Source organism: Ailuropoda melanoleuca, chromosome 8 (genome assembly GCF_002007445.2).
Source record: "Ailuropoda melanoleuca isolate Jingjing chromosome 8, ASM200744v2, whole genome shotgun sequence".
In the NCBI taxonomy this organism is placed as follows: Eukaryota; Metazoa; Chordata; class Mammalia; order Carnivora; family Ursidae; genus Ailuropoda; species Ailuropoda melanoleuca.
In genome coordinates, this window is record NC_048225.1 from 34,581,632 (window position 1) to 34,605,697 (window position 24,066).

General features: G+C 43.8%; 1 protein-coding gene across 2 annotated transcripts in view; it reads left to right on the forward strand.

Moving 5' to 3' along the window:
• Positions 1–24,066, forward strand: part of MAML2 (mastermind like transcriptional coactivator 2) — a 335,688-nt gene continuing 311,622 nt past the window's right edge. Inside the window, exon 1 of one of the 2 annotated variants that reach the window (XM_011232934.3) lies at positions 1–1,803. In XM_011232934.3, coding sequence (XP_011231236.1) covers positions 1,291–1,803 — 513 coding nt within the window. In that variant the 5' untranslated portion in view covers positions 1–1,290. The remainder of the gene's footprint in view (positions 1,804–24,066) is intronic. The other variant, XM_002925710.4, reaches the window with a different exon arrangement.

Here is a 24,066-nt window from a genome sequence, read left to right on the forward strand (position 1 = left end):
CCTCTCTGTCTCACTCTCTCTCTTTCTCTCCCTCTCCTATCGGAGCACAATGAAAGCCTGTGTATCGCCGTGACTCCGGGCAGTGGAGCCAGTGTCAGCAAAGCGGCTAACAACAGACGGGAAAGAGAAAGGAAAATACAAGCTACTTTTTTTTTTTCCATCTATAAAGCGGAGCAATACAAGAGATAGAACCACATTGCTTATTGCGAGTCCAGACCCTCAGATCCACTGGCCGGGGATGGAATGTACAAAAGTGGACAGAAAAGTGGCTGGACATGACTCGGTGCAATTTGCTGGAAGTTTGTAAGTTTGACCATCGTTTGTAAATTACTCTGGGAAGAGTTTGTCTCTCTTGATACTGTATTAGAATAGAGCCGGGGGTGAGGAAGCGTAAGCGGGAAAGAAAATATGTGTTGAAGGATCTCTCTCAGTGGCTAGCGACTTCAGACTGCTTTCATTTAAGACTAGGAACCTTAGAGGGAATGAGGATTTTACCGGTGATTGGATTAGCTGAAGAAAAGAGCACGGTCCAAAAGTCCAATTACTGACATTGTTAACAATTGAAAAGCTATCTCCCTCTTTTGGGAGAAGACAACATCCTACAATACCCCCAAAGAGGAGAAAACACCGGAGCCAAGGGAAAGGGAGGAAAAATTAAAAGCCAAAAGACAGTCTCTCTTGATTTTGTACATTCTGAACATTGACTTCGAAAATTTTCTGAAACAGCACTTTTTTTTTCTAACCCGAGGAAAAGTAAAGGCTGCAGGTTACATAGACGTGATAGAGATGTGTTTCTCTGCAGAAACATCCCCATAGAAAATTTTCTGAAACAACTAGGTGAGGGGGAGTCCAGCTCTCTATTAATACCTCTCTCAATTCCCTTTGCTGTCTGTTTCTGTCTCTGGCTTGACAATCCCTGAATTCTTGCTCTAACCCCCAGATCGTGTGTTTACAAAGTACCTAGTGGCTCTTGTCAGTGTGGTGGGGGAGAAAAAACCCCACCAACTCTGTCCAACTTCTCGAGAGCTGTCAAATGCAATTAGAGTAAGTTGATAAGGGTTTGTTTCCAACTAATCCTCTGCAATTGGTTTCTGTTCTGTCTCCTAACCCTCTTTTTACTAACTCCCCTCCCCCACACCTTCTCCACGGCTCCCCCACCAACCTCTGAAGACCTCTATTCATGTGGCCCTGAACACTGAGCTCACATTGTCAAAAACAGATTTGCCTGCAATAGCCAGCAGTAGCCTCCTTCCACCTCACCATCCCAGAGGCAGCATTGTGTCCAGTAAGATGGGGGACACAGCGCCCCCACAGGCCCCCACAGGAGGGCTGGGGGGGGCCCCTGGGGCGGGGCTCCTTGGAGGGGGCTCAGTCACCCCGAGAGTGCACAGTGCTATCGTGGAGCGCCTCCGGGCTCGGATCGCCGTCTGCCGCCAGCACCACCTGAGCTGCGAAGGACGCTATGAACGTGGTCGGGCTGAGAGTTCAGACCGGGAAAGAGAGAGCACCTTGCAGCTCCTGAGCCTGGTACAGCATGGCCAGGGGGCAAGGAAGGCTGGAAAGCACACCAAGGCCACAGCCACTGCCGCCACCACTACAGCCCCTCCACCGCCCCCTGCTGCCCCTCCTACAGCCTCTCAAGCAGCAGCAACAGCAGCCCCGCCGCCCCCACCAGACTATCACCATCACCACCAGCAGCACCTGCTGAACAGTAGCAATAATGGTGGCGGTGGTGGGATCGACGGGGAGCAGCAGTCACAAGCTTCAACCCCTGGGGACCAGAGGAACTCAGCCCTGATTGCGGTAAGGCACCTGGTTTTCTCATGATTCTGGCTGTGGTTCGGTGGCCTTTTGCGAGGGTAGAGCTTGCCTTGGCCTGAGGTGGAGTGGACAGCAATGAGAAGGGCCAAGATGTTACCTGACTACCTCCAAGGCCATTGGGTGTGCGGTTTGTGCAGTTTTATACTCTTACTCGTCGAGTTCTGCTGGTGCTCATTCATGGATTTTCCTACACTCGTAGGGTGTTTCTTAGGCAGTAGATAGCCTGAGTTCTCCAGAGGCCCTCTGGAGTCAAGAGGTGGCTACAGGCTAGCAAGATCTGAGTGAGTCACTGAGGAAGGCTCTGTCCCCCCAGAGCCTCCTGTTTTGGCTAGCCACTCAGATTAGGCCCAGCAAGCCATTCCTCAGCCTGAATGCAACTATCAGTCCAGGTGACCTTCATCAAAGCCTTTTCCTTCTTTTCCCATTTCCCCCTCCCCCTTTGAAATGGCCTCTTCTTGGGTTAAGAGACCATAAGTGGCGATGTCTAACAGAGAAGTTTCATGAGTATCCCCTCAGTCAAAAGCGAAATGTGGGGGAAACTTCCCCAAGATTAGTGAGGGAATGTGTTTGAGAGGCTTACTCCTGATTTCCCATGGACGCCCCACCGCGCCCTCCCACCTAGCTTCTCTTCCTCAGCACTACAGTCAGGTAGCGCCAGCCAGCAGCGTTCATGACAGTGGGCAGGCACGAAGGGGCTGTTTACATGCTATCATCCGAGGAAGTACCTTGTCTTCAGCCACTCCTGCTGACAGGACAGCAAACCTGAAAGTTCTGATTAAGTTTCTGGCTGGGAGTTCTTCCTCAGAGGCACAGACACACCCCATCCCAGAGGTAGTATCCCTTGAATCATTGGTTCTTGGTGCCAGTCGTGGTCAGGTGACTGCCTGCCGTGCGCCGGCTTCCCCTGGAGCTGCCGGGCCAGTGGCCTCTGGGTAGAAGGTGAAGCCCTGCCCCACAGCCCTGCAGTCTTCCTCCATTTCTGAGGTCTGTGGGGCCCTTGATATTCTGTGTCCGCTCACAGCACAGCTCCAGTGTACCCAAGCCAGCCCTAATGAAAGTCAGCAACAGGAAATGGCCATGCAAGTCTAAAAGTACTCAAAAAGCCCAAAGGAGAGGAGGGCAGCACATCGAACTCCTTTCCCAAAGGAACTTGGGAAGGAGCTCTAGGGAGAGGATGCCCCCCCAGCCCGGCCTATTGGATGCTTCTTTGTAGCTCCCCCTTATCCCTAGCCTGGGTGTGTGGTTATGAAATTTCCAGAAATTCTGGGAGCTAGGATAGTGGTCTTCTGCCCCACCTCACACACATTTTGCTTGGGTTGCCTAGAACTGCAACTTCTGGCATAAATTCCAGATGAAAAATAACTGCTAACAACTGCCCAGTGTTTGCTGTCTCATCCTAGAACGCAGTTAACCTGTGGGGTCCTGTTAGCGCTAAAAGGCCTAATTTCCCTTCCCTACCACCTGTTCCATCCCCACCTCCCCCTGGAATTCCCTAGGAGAGCAGTGGGAGTTTGTTCTGTGAAAGGGAGCTGCTAAGGTGAATGGGAGTAGGGGTGGGGGGAAATCACTCAAATGGAGAGAAGAATGAGGTTTGTATGTATGTGTGTGTCACTGGCATCTGCAGCCAAAAGTATCTAAATGCCTTGATTGTCCCCAGTAAATTTATAATCTGTCTGCAAGTCTCCCAATAATACTGCTTTGTGTGCTTCGCAGTCTCCTGGTAAGTGTTTCTGGGGATGATACAGGGGAGGAGGCGCCTGGCCTTTTTCAGTGGAAAAGACTGATCTCTGTCCTGGGTGCCAAGACTGGAGGTGGCACTCACATCCCAGCCTCTGCAAGGAAGGTGGCATGTCTGCTTATGGCCGTGTTCTTTGGATTTTTGCTTTTTTCCAACGTCAAGTAAAATGAGGCTGTCTCTTTTTGGGGTGGCGGCGGGGGGGGGCAGTTTGGGATCCAAAATGAAACCAACCAACCTCAGTGGTTAGTGTGACTTTACCATAGCAATATCCATGCTGGGAGGAAGTGAGAGGACGGGGTCCTGCCTTTCCTGACTGAAGGCCTATTGCTGCAGGAGCCAAAGGTGGCTGTTGTACCACTCCTGTTCTAAGAGAGAGTCTGATTTCTCCCTCCTAACCACCAGCCATCTCCTAAAACATTGCCTTGGAGGAGACCCCTCTCCGAGCACAGTGATGATGAGAGGTGCCATGTGAGTTAGGAATACAAAGAACAGTTTATTTCTGATGGTTGCCTTTCATTGAAAACGTGTGACATTGCAAAGGTTGATCCACCACCCGCCTTTTGGTTATTGGAAATTCCCTTCTCCATTTTAGCTTCTAAATTTGGAGCTTTGTTACTCAGCATGGTGTTCAGAGATGGTGATGCAAGTACTGTATTAACCTGATAACATTGTGTTTGAAGGGAGGCCTGGGCATTGGGGAGTGATTCATCAAGCCCATTAGATCTGCAGGTCCCACTTCACGCGAGCTCCTCTTATTCTCAGAAACACTATTAATTTAAAGGGGCCTTTGCGCAGAATGAGTGGCAGAATTCTTTCTTAATTTTATTGCTGTGTCCATAACCAGATTTATCTCTGTCTGGGTGTGCTGAATTTAGCACTTTAATAGTTAATTCGTATGCCATAAGTGGCCATAAAGGTCCTTTCGGAGAGAGAGAGAATATTGATCGTCTAAAATCAGATATGCGCCGCATCCTTGGATGAAAGCTCTGTGTGCTGCCTACTTGCTAGTGCAACGCCTAGTGTGTAGTCAGTCATATCTGAACGTGGAGGGCAGGGAACTTCTGGTCCATGGGATCGCGTTGACTTGAGGGCTTTTGTACTGCAAGAAGTATATAACGTCTGAGTTTTTTTCAATAGCCGAAGTTTCAAGAACAATGCAAGAATAACCTCCAAGCCAGTTCTAATTCTCTCCACATTGAGAGCCTAATTCTGCAGCCCTTACTCAGCCAATTTCTCTGTTTAGCTTAAGTACAAGTTCAGGGGAAGCCCCATTGCTGCAGAGACAGCAGGAACAGGGCCTTTCAGAGGGCCTGGATTATAGGGCTTTGAGCAGATCTGCATTTCTAACCACTTGGAGCAGGCTTTAGGCACTAAATCATTTTCTGGTGAAGTATGTTTGAATCTTTGAATGAACTGTGAAACTGAATAATTGCTGGTCCATGGAACAGTACGGTTTAGAGCTTCTGAGGTTCATTATTAATCTTTCCCTTTTGCCTGAGACAAGCTCTTTTTTCTGTTGCATAGACTGTGTTGCTAGGATGGATAGATAAGTGGTTCCAAGTCATCTTTGGCTTCAGAGATGATCTTTTCTCTAACGTTGTGTGGAGGAAAGAAAGCAGATCAGACAAGGAGTCTGCCTCCTTGATTCTGTGCCTGCTTGCTCACTAACCAGCTCACTACACTAGGACAAGTTACTTAGCAGTCATCCGTAAAACAGAGAGAACAACACTGCTGTCCTAGCTTGTTGAGAGAAGCAAATGAATCTATGTTTCTGAACAGGCGTTGGGGAAAATAAAGCACTGCAGAAATGCAAGGCATTATTACTAGTATTGCTAATAATAAACTACTGAGCAACGAATCATAATACCAGTTTTTCCAGGGATTAAAAGTATACTTAAGCTTTCAGTTGTCTGTTTTAAATGGTGAAATAGCTTTTGTTGTAAATAGAGGGATTGGTATTTCAAATTTAGCGCTGCCAAGATAAGACTGAGTTATCAGTGTACTTAAGTGTTCCTGAAGGTCCCAGGAAATCTTAGTTAAAATGTACAATGTTGTGAAAGTGTTTAGGGTCTTTGCACGCATGTCCTTTACAGGCCCTGGCAGGGACCAGAGCAGCTTGGGAAAGGTGTGTCCACCGGAGCGTTCAAGGAATATTAGAAAAGTTGTTTGCACAAATGGCTTGGGAAAGTTAAATATTTTGTCAACAATAGCCTAAAATGTTAATTGTTAGCTTAAGAAAGTCAAACAAGTTAAATCATTGCCAGAGTTCCCTGGTTATTTTTAACTGATAATAATCAAGTTTCCAATTGACAGTTCACAGTCTGAGAGCTGTAAGTGGGGGTTTGAGAACAGAAGCAGTTCATTGGCCAGATCTGGGTGTCTCTAGCTGTCTACATGATAAATATCCTCCCAGGGACAGTGATAGGAGTGTTTACATTATTTATATATGCAGTGATCATTTCCTTAAGAACTGACCTATTTCTGTTCTGTTTTCCAGAACAAAGTAATAAAGGGAGAGTTCTTATCTCTCCAGGACCTTCCTACTACTTCTTTCAAGTAAATATAATTATAAGATTTCACAAAGGCAAAAGAGTTCAAGTGGGGAGAGAAGTTGGTACAATCCTTTATCAAAAATGGACAGAAAGCTTGCTTTGACAGCGAGGGCTGTTATGTCAACCAAGATGTCTTGCTTGTTTGGGTCAATGTTTGTTTACAGAAGGCATCTGTGTTCTTTGAAATAATGTCATTGTTAGGTGATGTTTTTCAGACCTCAGAGTTCTAAACCTTAAAGTTTAATATTGTGTGACTTCCCTATGCCTGTAAACCTTTTGTAAGTTACCAAGACAAACATGGGTTTTCAAATGTTCTAAGACATAATAATTAAATATGACTAAAAGAGCAGCTATGATTAGCTGTTCTTGTTTTTAATTGTTGTTGTGTGTGTTTGTTTTTAGCGCTGCTGTTTAATCTCAAAAAGCCTGGATGGAAATTTTAAAAAATCATCCGTTCTGCCGTGCATGGCAAGGAAGCTATCCCGAGTGGATTCTATTTCCTTGTTCTTTAATCCAGGCCCTTATATATGTTCATAGGCTGGATCATGTTTAATGAAAACAATTCCAAATTCTTTCTTCTGCATTTTCATGCTAATTTCCCTCACACTGTAACAGGCTCTGTGGGAGAATAGAGAGAAGTACAGCTAAAGACATAGTCCCTGCTCGTTTACTAGTCCGTTTGGCAAATCAAGGCCACATCGGTAAAGGAGCAGTACGAGTACTAACTAGGTGGAACGGACCAAAACTGATGTAGAAAATCAGAAGAAAAAAGGAATAAATACTTATTGAGCCCTAGAATGTACCAGGCACTTTTATATTTTATATAATGCCTTAAAAAAAAAACAAAAACCCGGTGAGTAAGCAACACTTGCCCCACTTCACGAATAAGGAAACTGAGGCTTAGAGAAATAGTAAATGGAAGAATTTAGCACCCAGATTTTATCTTTTGACCTGTATTCGGATCCCACTTCACATCTACTAGCTTTATGAGCTTGGGGAAATAATTTCTTCTTCTTGGGCATCAGTACCTTTATCTGGAAAACAAAGCCAGTGCTCTTCAGCAGAACAGCGGGCACAGTATCAGACACATAGTAGGTGCTCAAAATGTGAGTGCTGTTAGGAGCGGGTAGGAGAGAGCTTCACACCTGGGGCAGCAGCAGGGCCTGGGAGGAGGGCACGTGCGGAAATGTGGGATGGGGAAGCGGGGGGCAGATGGGTATCAGCGTCAGGTGTGGGACAGACAGGGTTGGGTGTGAGTAGTGAGGGGCACAGGTGAGGCTGATCCACTTCCTGGAGGGGCTGAAGCTCTGGCAAGAGTACATCAGCAGCCCTGGAAAATGGTAGAGCAAGGAAGGCTCAGAGGAGTCAGCATCTATGAAGCAATAATAATCCTTCATACACTTGAAGACAAGTATTACACTTCCCCTCCAGCAGCCTCTTCTCAGAGCACATTGCCTAAGTGTTCTGTATTACCTATCTTCCAGTCCCTTGAGCTGCTTAATGCCTTGCTATTTACACACTTCCCTTATTCCCGGTGAGTTATATACCACATGACATGGCCTTTGGCATGGAAAGGAGGTGGTTTTAAAAGCATGCTCACTAGACACAGAAGAGAAAGGAAAAGAAGCAGAACACCTCTCTTCCCAGGCTCGCTAGGCCTTCCAGTGCAAATAACAATTGCCCTGTGGGTAAACGTGTCTCCTCTTGATGTGTAAACTTATCTTCCCAACAAATGAGTTTGCCGGTTTATGAACTTGGCAAAAGTCTTTTCATTAAAAAAAAAAATTGTAAGCAGAAACTTATGAGAAGCTGTGATTCCAGATGGCCTCTGAGATTTACTTGCTTGCTTGCTTTTTAATGCACATGCGTTCTGTATCTTTGACTTGCCCTAAGCTTCAGTGGGATACCATTTTCCCCTATTTGGTGCATGTTCACACGGCACAGGGAAGGTACTCTATGGAAAAGATGGCAGAGGAGAAAAGCCAACATCTTCTGGTTGAAGGTATGATGATGTTGGGATGCTGACCATAGTGAATGGGCTCTCTATGGCTGCCCGCTTCAACCCTTTTCTACATGTATCTAAGGGGCAGATGTGAAAAATTCAAAGCTATTTAATTTCCTTGTAGAGGGGATGAAAAGAGATGTTCATATATTCTCCACAAGTCTTAAAGAAGGCTAGAGAGTTGGGCTCTACCAAATTGCTGAAAGAATGGCTATGACAAGGGTCAAATAATAGTATTTACATGCACTGTGCTCTCTATAGGTCTTAATGATTTTAGCAAAGGTCCTGAAATTTTATAACAAGATTGTGGACGTGGGTGCTTTATAGAGCTTGGAAATTATCTATTAATTCAATAAAGAATTGTTGTGCAGTAATTCTATGCCATGAAAGTTCATGTATCTATGGTGAGCAATTTGATACAGCCTTTGCCCTCTTAGTATTTACGGCTAAGAGGGGTGTGGATAGGGTTGGAAATAGAGGTGTGAAAATTGGCTTAAGGAGGCAAGGCGGCATAGCAGTTAAGAGCCTGGTGTTAGGGGTGAGACTAATTAAACTCTTCTGCCTCAGTTTCCTCAGCTGTAAAATGGAAGGATTGTCATAGAACTACTCCGGGTTGTTGATTAAATGAGGTAATTGCCTGACACCTAGTAGAGGCTCAATAAAATTTAGCTGTTGTAGTTACTGTGAAAGGTGACGAGCCTGAGCCAGATTCATGGTTTTTTCCAGCTCAGGACTCCCATCTCAGAATGTGTGAGAGACGTTTTGTGGGGGCATGGCTTTTCCCTTTAATATTAATTACAATGGTTAGTGATGGATGCCATATTATCCAGTATCCCTAAGTAGTTTAATATGGAGATGTCATCGGGAATAGATTTACATTTCGCTGGCATGGGTTTACTAGTGTTCTTCTTGAGAACAGGCTCAATGAATAACCCTTCCATTCCTGGGATTCTAGGACCTCTGATCTAGAACTTGACTGGAGTGTTTATTTGACTTCTTCTGGAATAGAGGCTGGTTTTCCATTCAGTTACCTAGCAAGTGTGGCATGTAGGCTTTGTGGGTAAGTGAGAAATTTAAACCGTCTATTGAGAGTTTGGAATCATTAGAACTGATTAGTTCAAATTTACCAATTTAGCTGAATTATTAATTCAGACTGCTGAGTAATTCTTAAGTGAATCTGGTCACCGAGACACAAAGAGTTAGAAGTTCCCTCCTGTGGAGATTTAAAATTATGCTTTTGAAAGCCAGATTCCTGGCTCAAGTCACTAAGGAATCAGTTAACTCACTGCAACCGCAAATGAACGGCAGCAGGAGTTTGTCCTCTTCCCACCCCTGACCTGGGGCGTGTGGAAAATTTCACGCCTCGATGTGGTTCTTCGCTTAGAATCTCTTCCTTGCTCAGTACCACCTAAAGGTTGATTCCCTAAGAAACGTGAGGAAAATGTTGCCAAGGCGTCAAAGCAAGTTTTGTTGAGGATGATTCTTAATCAAAAGCATGATGTTTCTCTGAAGAAGTGACAGGATGAGAATAGGAATAGTCTTGTCGGGTGGATGATGTTTGGGCAAGGATGGATTTATTGGTCTTAACTCAGAGCAAAGAATGTAGTCAAAATTTTTTTGTTAGTGTGTTTATTCCCCATCGTTCACACTTAATCCCCCTCTTCCTCTCCAAGTGTAATATTCTTAGGAAATGTGGAGTCAACCTCATGTTGGGTTTGTTTTGTTTCATATTGTTTTAACAGCGTTCTTCCTGAGTCGTCATGGCAGGTTCATACGTTGATAGAGAATCATTAACATCGTCGTTTTAAAAGGTCTCTTCTGTTAGAAATGTGGCTGAGTTTTATTTGTGGACTTTTCCCAGCAACACTGATAACTGTCGTCCACATGCAGCCCAACACCTTGAATTCCTCATTGCGAGACAGAGTCTCTTCAGGTGGTGCTCATGGATTTGAATGGAAAGTTAATTACGTGCCTGGGTTTGGTTTTGTTCGTGTTAGTTTTTTTCCTTTTCAGAAAATTTACTTCATGCAAAAGTTTGCTACAACTTCTAATAACTTACCAGGAGACTTTTGGATACGCAGCATAATCTCTTAACACCGTGGTAACCAGAGTGCAAAGACGTGGCTTAATTGAATACAGTGTGTACCTGTACTGTGTCTTTGGAATGATGATTGCCATACTTAAATGAATGTGCACTGCTCATTTCTGGAGGTCTCAGGAGTCTCAATTATGTAAAAAACGAAAGCATTCTCTGGCTAAGCAGCTGAGAAATGAAGTTTTTTTGTTGTTGTTGTTCACCTAAGTGGACCAATACTTGCTAAACCAGCTATGGCTTGCACATTTGATTGCCACACTGCACCATGTAATTTCAGACAGCCAAAGCATGTGCTAGTGGTATTATCCCATTTGGTTGTTTCACAGAAGTGTTGAAAAAGTACAAAGTACAGACATAAAAGTAAACAGGAAAGAGCAGCGGTCCTCCTGACAGAAACAACAGGCAGAGGCAATAGTTGAGTGACGTTTGCGCCCAAGTCCTGTGGCCACTGCACCAAAGAGAGCTTCCTTTTCTCGCTTAGGTTCTTTGCATGTGGATCTGTTTGCAGGCTCAGTCCCCCAGAGAGAGATTCTGAGCTGTCTTTGTGCTAAATTAAACATTAGTTTTCTCCTTGGGAACTTGATCTTCCACAGACAAGGCAACAATATCTTTCCGAGAGAGCTCCCAGCTAAGCATTTCCCTCAGGAAGACACCAGCTCAGGAGCCTTTTCACCTCCACTGTCTGCTTCTCTGGTGTGAGTGTGTGTTGCTTAGGAATTGTTCAGGCTAACCAGGGCTAGAAGCCCTTAGAGCAAGGACTTGTACTCTAATCCTTGGTATAATAAATAAAAATGGTCAGAGCAGCACCCAGATCATGGAAGATTTTAACCAACCGTGGGAAGGAGTAATTCCTTTGCTCACTGCCTCCCAAATTCTGTACCCACAGCAATGAAAGGAAGTATGTTAAATACAAGCCATCTCGTTTCTAGCCATCTCTCATCTCCATCCTGCCCAGCCCCCAAGACGTCTAGTTCATACTGATCTGAAAATAGGACACTATTCTATCAATTTATAGAGTAGCATAAGGCCTTAGAAAACAGACCAAATTCTTTCCTCAGAGATGAAAAAAAATTAAAGCCCATTTAAAAGAGTAGTAGAGGCTGGGCTAGACCCCAAGTTTTCTATTCCAGGTTATAAAGAGTTGTCCTTTTATTAAGCACTTTTTTAAAAAAGATTTATTTATTTATTTAAAGATTTTATTTATTTGTCAGAGAGAGAGAGTGCGAGCACACAAGCAGAGGGAGGGGCAGGCACAGGGAGAAGCAGGCTGCCTGCTGAGCAAGGAGCCTGACATGGGACTCAACCCTAGGATCCTGGGATCATAACCTGAGCCAAAGGCAGACGCTTAACCGACTAAGCCACACAGGCATCCCAAGATCTGTTTATTTATTTGAGAGAGAAGGAGAGCACGTGTACTGGGGGGAGGGGGAGAGGGAGAGAGAATCTCAAGCCGACTCTGCACTGAGCACAGAGCCTGACACAGGCCTCGATCTGGGACTCGATCTCGCCACCCTGAGACCATGACCCTGAGATCACAACTTGAGCTGAAACAAGAGTCCAACACTTAACCGACTGTGCCACGCAAGTGCTTCTTATTAAGGACTTTTTATAATCTATAAAAACAACAGGGGCAATTTGGGAATTTTTAGTAACATTTTGGTAGTAGGAGGAGCAAGGAGTTTAGAATAGTCTTGTTTAGAGACTACTAGATTGTCTTTTAAATGATTACAATGATTCTATCCCACATGCCCCTTTGTAATGTGACTTTATCCCTCCTCCCATTAAAACCTAGATGCCATTGCCCCCCTTGAATCTTGAATGGTCTTCTGACTTGTTTTAACCAGTGGTATCTGACAGAAATGTTATGCTATTTGTGGGGATGGGCTTTAAGAAGCCCTCCTTGATTTAACATTTGTTAAGAGGGAAAGTCTTATGTTAAATGTTTTTACCATAAATAATAGTAAAATTAATAAAGAGGGCAGGAGAAAACCTTGGCAACTGATAGGTATGGTTATGGCCTTGATGGTGGTGATAGTTTCACAGATGTACACTTATCCCCAGATGACAAAGTTGTATATATTAAATACATACAGCTTTTTATGTCCATCATACCTCAATAAAGTGGTTTTAAAAAAGAAACTTTTTGGAGCACTGAGGCCACCATATAAGGGAGCTGGTGTAGCCAGCTGGAGGAGGAGTGTCCCCACGCAGAGGACAAAGGTACCCCGTCACTGACCAGCACCAGCTGCCAACACGAGAGGGAGGCCGTCGCGTGCCAGCACGTCCTCCAACTCCGTGCAGCCCTATGAGTGAGCGAGCCCAGGTGAAATCAGCAGAGGAACCATCCAGCCAGCCTAGAGAATCATGGGAAACATCACATCATGGTTTGCAGCCACTGTGTTTTTGGGGTGGTTTGTAACTTAGCAAAGGTTAACTGAACCAGAGCTTGGAAACCTTAGCAGGGGCGATGGCTCCCCCTTGTTAGACGTGTTACCCCAGCACTGCTTACTTAACATCTCTGAGGCTCATTTTCTGCTTTTTCTGGTGGTAGCAACTGTGCCAAAGCTTTAGAGGATTAAAGGAGATAATACGCGAGAGCACCTAGCGTGTGGTCTGGCCCGTGGTGGAGCTGCACAAACATTCCTTTCCTGGCTTGCTCCTTTGTCCCTTCTCACTGGGCTCTAATTTAAGCCCCCCTTCCTTTGTCATCTCCCTTCGTCATCTTTGTCACTCTCACTTCATGTGCATCAACATTCTTAGAGGCTCCCCCAGGTCGCCATTCCTCCGAACAGCAATTTATTTTTTCCCTCCTGGATGACGGCCTGGTGCCGTCATTCCTCCTAACTACCAAATCTCCAGCCTTCTTGTTACGCTCCAGGGAACACACCTGCCTCCGGTAGTCTTCCCTTAAAATAGAAGAGGGTTAACCTCATAAAGATGTCACTCCCCTTGTACTGCTATGCTGCCCTTGGGAGAGTCAAACAGCATAGCCAATATAGATGGGCAATGTAATTGCATTCGATCTTCTAGGTCACAGAAGACTTAGCTGGCTACAACAGTGTGCAGGGAAAAAAGGAAGCATATTCCGTGTTGAAGAGCAGTGTTTCTGAACTCACCTTTTCCTTCTTTCTTTTCTTTTCTTTACGTTTCCTTTCCTTTCTTTTGCAGCACATTCTTCTAAGTCCCTCATTTTTCCCACCTGACAGTTCTGTGTGTTCTACTTACTATACTTACCAGATATGGTAAGAGAGTCCTGGCCTAGGAATTGGATGTTGGAGGCCTCGTGATACTAACTAGTCAGCAACTTAGTCAAGTCCTTTTACTTACTTTCCTTCTTGGAAAAACAATAAGGGGCACCTGGTGAGTGGGTTGGATCACCTCAGAGGCCCCTTTTGGGTGACTACACTTTGAATAAGTTCCCTGGTATGTCATTTTTGGTTTACACATTTCAGTCTCTCCTTTAAATGGATCTGTCAGGAAGAACTGAAAGAAGGAAAGGTGACAAGGGGAGGATGTTTTGTTTTTTAAAGGAAATACGAGTGAGGAGGATCTGAAGTAATCTTGGGAGCAAGGTCCAGCTGTGGCGAAGGCCGAGCGCACAGCCCTGTTCATTGCTTAACACTCTTCCTGGGAGTCACGAGCAAATCACTCCATTGCTGACCCTATTTGTTGGAGCTTCAGGTTCCAGTATGATAAACACAGTTGTAGGCCTGGAGTTTGATTCATTAAATTTATTTTTAGAGGAAATACTGCTTTTGTTTGCCTAGATTATCCTAGCTACACTTGGAACATTTCTGTGGGTAAAGAATGAGTACTCTTGTGAAATAATTCATGACATAGAAAATGTGAAATGAAAAGGGAAAGACTCTTATGAAGCCTGCCTTCCTTAGGAATTGACTAGTCTGTCTGTCTCTCATATACACACAATTGAAAAGTGCAGATTAATGGATGGGATTTTATACATGTCACCACTTCATTTTAAAAATATGTTTCTGCTTTAAAGAGGAACTACAAAAGAGAGTCACTGAAAAATTGGTCTGGGGGAGGGGAATTCAATCCACTGCCTCTTTTTTTTTTTTTTTTTTTCATCTTATCACTAAAACCCTAAGCAGAGAGTGTAATCACCTATTTCCCAAGGGCAGCCCTAAGCCCTTAAAACTCAGATCTGTTTAGGGATTTAATAGAACTGGAAAAAAAGGAATGCACAGGATCTGCTCCAAACAAATCAACCAAGGAAAATTTACCTAACCAAATATTAAATCTAGAGGATTTCTTTGATAGCACAATTCCCTCCCTCCCTATCTCTTGATTTAGTTAGAGCACAGATCTGCAAATTATATCTTCATGATTCCTAGAATCTTTGGGGTCTGTGGATCCCATCTTGGGCTCCAGGCCAGTCCAGTGCATTTTCTTTCACAAAACAAGATCTAACTAGCAGGAAGCCAAGAGGGTCATTTGGTTGTGGCTGTCATTTCATTTTGTTTCCAAGGGTAGACACACACAGCTTCGTTGTCTGTTAGAGTAGAGCCTTAGAGATGGTGACTTTTTTCTAGTAACTTTTAAACTCCTTAGCTTTTCTTCTAAGGTTTTTTTTTTTAGATGAAAATGTCTTGGTATTATGCTATGCAACATTGCTTTTCTTTTTAAAAATACTAAGACAAAGGAAGTCAAGTTGCCTTTTTTCCAATAGATTCTTAACTTTTGCTTAGAAAATAGACCCTAGATCCCCATCACACATATCCATGCACATACACCACCCCCCACATACACCCTTTTTTACCATGATTATTTTTAGTATATATGGACACAAATTGGTTACGTGGGTGACTTACCGAGATAGTAGAATGAAGAAATACATTAAAGAGTATGGGAAAGAACAAACTGAGGGCCTCAGAGGGGAGGGGGTGGGGGATTGTGATAGACCGGTGATGGGTAGTAAGGAGGGCACGTGTTGCATGGTGCACTGGGTGTTATACGCAACTGATGAATCATCGAGCTTTACATCGGAAACCAGGGATGTACTGTATGGTGACTAACATAATATAATAAAAAATCATAAAAAAATAAAATAAAATATCAAGTAGAAAAAAAAAACTTCTTTTGAGATTTCTTTTTTGAAAAAAAAAAAAGAAAGAAGAAGATCAGTTTTAAAGGAAATTGCTCCAGAAGACAAGAGCATGCCAAATTGCAGAAACTGGGAAAGAGAACATTGTAACACTATGGTAAGTGTAGAGTGACAAGGGACCTCCATTCTGGTCCAAGTTTTACTGCTAACTAACAGAATCACCTTGTGGCCAGTTGCCCCTCCTTTGCTGCTTAGTTTCCCCATCTGCAACCCAAAAATGTTGGACTCCACAGCACTTTGCTTGGCTGGGTTGTTCTTGTCATACAGGAGTCATCTCAAATATCACCCTAACTCACGTACACGCATAAATGATCCCTCTCTCTCCTCCTCCCCTATCACTACGGAGGTATTGTCTTCATAACTTTTATCACTATCTGAATTTATGTCCCTTCCTTGTTTCCTGGTGCATTTCCTATCTTTCCCCACTGGAACGTAAGCTTCGTGGCACCAGGAAGCTTGTCAGTCTTGTTCACTACATGTGTCTGTCCTAGCCCTCAGCAGTGTCTTAGATCCACAGTAAATATTTGTTAAATGAATGACCAGATCAGTGACTTTTAAACTAGAGATGCCTTTCTTTCTTTCTTTCTTTCTTTCTTTCTTTCTTTCTTTCTTTCTTTCTTTCTTTCTAAGATTTTATTTATCTGAGAGAAAGAGAGAACGAGCATGAGTGGGGTGAGGGGCAGAGGGAGAGAAGCAGGCTGTCCACTGAGTAGGGAGCCCCATGTGGTGCTCGATCCTGGGACTCTGGGATCATGACCTGAGCCAAAGGCAGACACTTAACAGACTGAGCCACCCAGGTGCCCCAAAGATGCGCCTAGAGATGTCTTACGAGTCTTTCAGGAATGGAGATAACACAAGAGAGAACAAAGAACACGTGGTGGGCCTCCGAAGTCCCCACCTCCTGTTTGATTATGCATTTTATACATCTACAGCACCAAGTTTTTAATCACACTAAAGTATCTATATAGGCATATTTATAGGTATAGAGATGCCTTAATGTGATCAAAAACATGGTTCCAGTGCTACAAACATTTGAAAGACACAAGAGTGTGATGGTCATTTAAGATTTTCCCCAGATTGAAATTCCGAAGCCCAGTCTCTCCTCAGTAGAAAACTTTGGTACAAGGACAAAGATGACGGAGTAGAAGTTACATATACTCAGTGACTGCTATATGCTGGGTCCTGTGTTAGTCCCTTAGTCACACAGGAGAGACAAAGTTCTGCTTTGATGGAGTTTACATTTTAATGGTGGGCAGGGGAGGACAGAACATTGAACAAACGAAAGAATGAGATAAATTTAGAGGTACAGTGCACAGAACTTTGTTCCTTCAAACGGCTGATTGGAGATTGATTTGGATTAATTAAACGGAAGCAAATTTTGGAAACACTTCAGGAAGTAGAAAGTGATAAGCATAAATAAACAGCTGCCCTCTGAATAGGAGATGGGGTCCTTGGCCAGTGCCTGGGCGCCTCCCTGCAACGGGGTCTGCCCTGTCCAGGCCGCGTGCTGCTTTGGCCAGTCTGTGCAAAATGCGGGTTCCGATGCCCCTTAGGGAGGAAGGTGGTCATGTCAGCATCATCTGTGCCTTGGAGCTGTTGTGATCATTTCATTAGCAGGCATTGAGATTTGAGAATTAAGGAGAAACTATGGAAAGGCACCCCTTGAGGAAAAGAACAATATTGCCCCTTTTTAGCAAGAGAAAACAATGAGGAAACTAGCATCAGGACCAAAAGGAGGTGGAGGGATAAGTAGGTTCTCAGGGGGCAGGCCAAAGCAGTAACTGGTATTTGCAATCATAATAATACCCTCTTACATGTATGCAACCCATATTGCCCGCACGGAAACCCTATGCTATAAATAAGACAAGTGGACGGGGCGCCTGGGTGGTTCAGTTGGTTAAGCGTCCATTCTTGATTTCAGCTCAGGTCATGATTTCAGGGTCGTGAGATCGATCCCCCTGCTGGGCTTAATGTTGGGTGGGGAGCCTGCTTAGGGTTCTCTCTCTCTCCCTCTGCCCCTCCCCTCTCTAAAAAAATAAATAAGGTAAGTGTAGCTTTTTAAAATTTTATATATGGGAAACAGACTCGGAGAAGTTGAGAAATGCTAATAATATCTTACTTTTGAATAACAAATTTGCAGCTTACAAAGTATGGACACACACATCATCTCAGTTTGTTCTCTGGGGTATTATGCCCATTTTAGAGACTGGTAAGGGACTCACACTGGCCTATACCAACTCTACTAGTGAGCAGAGATGCACCTTCCTGACCCCTGGGCCTGGCTGTGCAGGGCGCACAGCTGGCAGAGTTGGGGAGCTGAGCCCCAAATACATCACTGAATTTGCATCTAAGATGAGGACATTGAATGTCTTGCGCTTCCAGAAGCATACCCACACACATGATTTGAAGCAATGACTCTCCTAGAAAGAATGTCAATCATGAATGGAATGAGGATGTCAGGCACCCAGGGCATATCAAATCTAGAATAAGGGAGGCTGAAAAAAAGGGAGTCTTGTTTTTTGTGTTTTTTTTCTTTTTAAAAATTTATTAATTTGTAAGAATGAATACAAGGCAAGGCAAGAAAGCTTTTTTAATTTATGAAAGGCCACACTTTGCTACCCATATTTCTTATGGATCTAGTGAGCCAACTCGTAGGTCTGGGGAGAGAGGGCTATAAGGTTGTTAAGAATAGAAACTTGATCCGGAGTCAAAGAAGCAGATTTGTCTCTGTAACCAAGATTGGTCTAAGTTTTTCTCAGTGCTCTTGCTTATTTTGGAATGAATATCTTAGATGGAACTTAAGGGAGAGACCTGCAGCTCTTTGCTGAAAAGTGATTTTTGAATCCATTCAGATCCAAGTTGAATCTGTTTTTCATGCCGATGGGTGTTTTCTCATTGCCAGAGAAAATGCAGCAGTTCATAATTGACAGGATTTTGCTTCAGAGTGGAATATACCTTATTTATCTTTGTATTTCTGGGGCCTACAATAATGCCAGATATCTAGTAAGCAAGCATTTTGTAAGTGTTTGTTGAAATTAAACTGTGGTGAGCATGAATTTTTAAAGGACCCCAGTCCTTTCTATTTCTGTGACTAAACATACCATACACCTGATGTGAGACACTGATCTTCAAGAGACCGTTTTGGTTCAGTGTTTGTTTTGTTTTGTTTTTAAATCACAGTCATTAAGTGTTTAACTTGTCAGGCACTCTTCTAAGTGCTTTTAGAATATGAACTCAAGTGTCCTCATAATCACATGATGAAGCCGGTACAATCTTATTTCCATTTGACAGATGAGGAAGGCATATGCCCAGGTCACTCAGCCGAGTGGTAGAGTCAGGATTTGAACAAAGCAGGATGATGCCACTGCTCGTGTGTTTAGGATGGTTTCCTACTGTGTCGCTACACAGGTAATATCAGACTCCAGCTCACTCATGACCCAGGTCTGGGTTTGGAAGCCCAAGTGCAAGAAGACATTTGAAAGTCAGTAGTGATTAGAACTAATTCATTGTCTGAGGTGCAGATGAAATTCAGAATGAGTGCCAAGGGGCTACAGATGAGTCTTTGAGACTGTTTCCAGCCTCCTGGTTTTCAAGAGGTGGAACACGATTGAACATGTAGGGTCTGTGAGTGACAAATAGGTTTTGACTTGCATGCCAGGGGATGTTGGTAGTAACCACCCAGAGGGCTGCGAGGAGGGTTCTAAGGTGATATCCAAGCTTGGTGGGAAGAGGGCCATGGTGGGTTCATTACTGATAACCTACTGTGGGCAGACAGAAGGTAACATGGCTGACAAGCCCCTGGAATGGATTCTTTAGGACCAGGAATCCAAATCTGGGGAATCTCGAATAGAGATTCCTGGTGAAATGTTAACTCTTTCCTTGGAGGAATACATCAAGATCTGATGACACCACTTTATGAAGTTAGGTTTAAATAGGTTAAATAAATTGTAGCTTTAGGTTGTAAGTGCCTTGAAGACGGGTATGTTCGTTGAAGATGTTATAACCTCTGTTCTCTCTGAGAGCTCAGAGAAGGTGACTGAATTTTTTTTCAATATTTTATAAGGTGCAGTGCAAACTCAGCTTCATTCCCTCCCTGACTTGCAACCAGATTGCCCCTAAGCCCCTCTTATGTGGAAATTCTGGAGAGACCATTGCTTAAGATCAGTCTTCTGAGGGAAGTCCATTTTTGGTAGAAGCAGAGGCAGAAACAGTGTAGAAATAGGAAAATGATGCCCCAAACGTGAGATCCCCAGAACTTTGTTTTGGGAATCAAATTCTATGATAGCTTTGAAAACAAATTTAGCAAATATGTATTGAGGTATCATGTCCCAGCCTCATTTTAGGTGCCAGAATAGAGTAGCAAATAAGACAAGTTCTGTGCCCTCTTAGGAAATACTTTCTTATCAGTAGCTTCCCTAGAAGGTAAGTGATACAGCATCTCGAGTATGTCAGTTCTCTGAATTAAATGCAGATTTTTGTGTGATGGCCTATATGCATGTTCAGTGTGGGCCAGCTGTCAGGTTCTCCAAACACTCAAGGACTAAAGAACCTGTCGGTGAAGCTTGTGGTGGCGGGAAGAAGAATCCACCGAAACTAGGCCTAGTGTAATTCTTCACTCCACACAGAGCAGCCAGTTGTAGGAGATCCAAGTATTTCCTCTCTTTGTGTATCCGTTCATTCTGGTTTCGGGAATCTGCACAGAAAGCACACGTAGCTTGCTTCATGCCTAACATATTTCCTTCACCTTGGACTTCTGTTACCTATTTCATTAGCTATCTAAGCATTTTCCTCTTTTCTCAAAGGCAAGCGGTCCTCAAGCAGCAGCTGAACTCTTTTTGTTCTGTTTTGCATTTTAGTTTTGAGCCCAGTCCAGTGATTTGTTGCTTTGCTTTTCAGTGACCTCCCACCATTTTGAGGCTTCCTCCCCTCCCACCTTGACCTCGAACTCCAAATTTATGTCTCCGTGTCACTGTGGGGAACGTCTTGGTGAAAAGGATAAAGCTGGATTGGAGCTTCGTCTCGGGGATTTTCATAGTAACACTGACTCTTTATTATTAGCTGTGCACTCCAGGCTGTTAGAGTTCATATTTTGGCAGTGGACCATCAAACACCCTATTTTTAAGAGCCTTTAACTTAGTTGTAAACATGTGCTGGGACTGGGGCTCACTTTCTTTACTCATATTTACCAAGAGCAGTTTAACTGTTGAAAAGTTGTTATTAAAAAAAAAAAAAAAAGCTCAGACTTCAGGACTATTTTTCCGCTCATCTAACTCAAAACTATGCATGATCTAAAAAAAGAAAATCTGGCATTTAGTTGCTTAATTTGATGGTCCAGTCATACTGGTAATTTGAGGGGGAGGAGAAATGGAACTGCTAGGTCGTTTTACTTTGACAGATGCCCATCAAACACGCATGGAGGGAAGGATGGCTGCTACACATATTTACATGATTGAGGAGAACGGCTCAAAGAAAAGCAGTCCAGTATGCTGAGGAAATTGTTTATGTCCTGAAAGTCTTCTGTATTTAGAATAAAAGTGTTCTGTAGAGGGGCGCCTGGGTGGCACAGCGGTTAAGCGTCTGCCTTCGGCTCAGGGCGTGATCCCGGCGTTATGGGATCGCCCCACGTCAGGCTCCTCTGCTGTGAGCCTGCTTCTTCCTCTCCCGCTCCCCCTGCTTGTGTTCCCTCTCTCGCTGGCTGTCTCTATCTCTGTCAAATAAATAAATAAAATCTTTAAAAAAAAAAAAAGTGTTCTGTAGACACATCTCCTGGGCGCTCGACATTCTGGAGACTTTACTAGTTCCTTAGGAAAACATAAATAATACCCCAAACTCTCACTGGCTTGTAATACAGAGATGTATTCAGAAATTTGGTGAAGGGACGATTATCACAAATATATCTATTTCTTTTATCTCTGGGAGGAATCTAGGCAAGTTCCCCAAAATACATATTAACCTTTTGAGGAGACGGTGACTTACAGGAGCTTCAAGAATTTAAGTGTTCGAAAGGAGGGGTTGAACTTTGACATCTTCCTCTTGTGATTTAAGATTCTCAAAGTTCCACTGTTCAGTCAGCTGAACAGAGCTGCTTTGGGGCTGTGGTGATACTCTAAGTAGTACCTTTCATAATGACTCCCTTCTCTCAGCCTCCTGGTATTCCATCAGACCCTTGATTGTCCCTCCTTGTTAGTTTTGAGGTGGGGCATTAATTGATAGGTGGCATTTGCCGATCAGTATGAAAAGGAGTTAATTCCATTTTATTCCATTTTCCCTCTTGTTGAGGGGCAGGTATCCCACAGGTATATCCTAACTTACAACAGCTATTTGATGGAAAAGCATCCTGCCGTGAAATCATCTTGCCTAGTTTGCATGTCTCTTATCTCCCTGGGCCATCCCGGAAAGCTCCCTGTAGCTTCTGCAGGATGAGCTGGCAATTCTTCCTGATGAATGTTCCTTGCACAACTTTTTGAGTGAGGTGCCACTCTAGGCACTTTGCCGTATCCCGAAAAATCTCAACTGGTTCTGTCTCAGGGCTGGCCTTCTACACAGGAGTTGTTATATGCTCACTGACTTTGTGGTGCTTATTCAATCCGAAACATACCTAATTGTTTTGTTTTATGGGGTATATTTCCTCCACTATTGAATGTAAGTTGCTAAAAGTTTAAAATAGAATCAAAATTAATTTAATGTCAGCAGGAAGATGTTTTTCTTAAAAAATTGCGAGAATATTTCTTCCCTCCCTTTGGGGAGGTGGATACTGTTCCGGAACCTGGGCCTTTTTCATAATAAACACAACTAAAATGCTGTATCTGTGCCCTCCTGGAGTTACGTATGTGCATAACTGTTCCGTGAGTAGCAGAGAAAAGGGGCCATAGTGCATCAGAAGAAAGAACACATTTATGTTTTCAGAACTTTCAGGAGGGAGAAGAATCTGCAGACTTGAGCCTTTAGAATTTCCTGTAAAAATTCTCATTATGGTTTTTGTTCAAAAGTTAGATGCCATTTGCCATGTTAATAAGATGACAAGATTAGGTAATTGTATTCTCTGTTGATGCATAACAAATTACCCCAAAATGGAGCAGTGAAAACAGTATATGTTCCTTTTTTCGTTCTTCTTCTTCTTTTTTTTTTTTAAGATTTTATTTATTTATTTGACAGGGAGAGAGAACAAGCAGGGCGGAGCAGTAGAAAGAGAGGGAGAAGCAGGCTCCCCACTGAGCATGGAGCCCAATGCGGGGTCTGATCCCAGGACCCCGGGATCATGACCTGAGCTGAAGGCAGATGCTTAACCATCTGAGCCACCCAGGCTCCCCACAGTAAATGTTTCTTATCTCACACAGTTTTTAAGGGTCAGGAATTCAGAGGGGCTAGCTCAGAGTCTCTCATGAGATTGCACTCAAATCATTGGCTGGGGCTGCAGTCACTTCAAGACTTGAGTGGGGTTGGAGTCTCTGCTTCCGAGTTCATTGACATGGCTGTTGGCAGCACTCGGTTGGCTATTGGCCAGAGGCCTTAGTTGCTTGCCACCTTGGCCTGTCCTTAGGCTGCCTATGTATTCTCAAGTCACAGCAGCTGGATTCGTCCAGAGACAGTGATCCAAGAGAGTGAGAACCAATACAGAAGCCACAGTCCTTCACAACCCAATCTCAGAAACAACAAACCTTTGCTTCTGCCCATACATTGTTGACCACATAGACCAATCCTGACACAGTGTGGGAGGTGTATGAACAGGGATATGAACACCAGGGAGTAGGTCTCGTTGGGGGCCATCTTGGAGGCTACTGAATGTAGTAATGTATAAACATTGGCCAGTAGCCCAGGTTACCATGTCCCCTACTGTGATTTTGAGGAAGGTTGTACCGCTGACTATTCTAAAATTAGGCCATCCATTCATTTCACATGTATTTATTGAGTGTCAGCCATATACCAGGCACTGTTCTAGGCACTTAGGATACATCGAGGAGTAAAACAAAGATCCTCACCCTCATGAGTCTTATATTCTGTTTTATATTTTGCTTTTCATGTAGCAAAAGCCATGGGTCAGGGAGCCCACGTGATTAAGGTAAGTACATGGACCTCAAACCATTGTTTCGTGTTGGCTTGCATTTGACCAACTTCAGCAGGAAACCGGGAGGGCTATTTTCCTTATCTGCAAGAATAAGGGGAGGCTTTTTGAAAGACATAGTAACAATACAATCTCTCCAGTGATTACATTCTTCTGTTAACTGTCTTAAGTGATTACTTCTCTGTCTTTGATAGCTATGTGAGGAAGTCAAGTCCATTACTTAAGAATTAAGGGAAGTAAAGTCCATTACTTAAGAATTAAGGTTTGGGAGTCAGACCCTCAGATTTGAGTCAGAACTCTCCTGCTTTCTTACGGTGTTACCTGGGGCATGTTGAGTGACTTCTCTGAGGTTCAGTTTTGTCCTCTGAACAATGGTGATAACAGTAGCACCCGTCTTGAAGTCGTAAGCAATAAATGATGGAAAGCGCTTATCATAGGATTTGCTACATAGATACCACTCAATTTTACCTGCCTTTTCTTCATTCTGACTGCATCTGACTGGCCCTTCCCAGAGGTGCTACCAGAAATGACTCCCTAGTTCAACACAAACTGAACCATCCAAGACAGCAGGGGGTGTAGTCATGTCACTCCAGAGCATCTTTCCCAGCCCCCTCCCTTGCCAGAGCTATGGCCGCCAGTCGTGTGTGTAGGAAGTCAGAAGAATAGCTCAG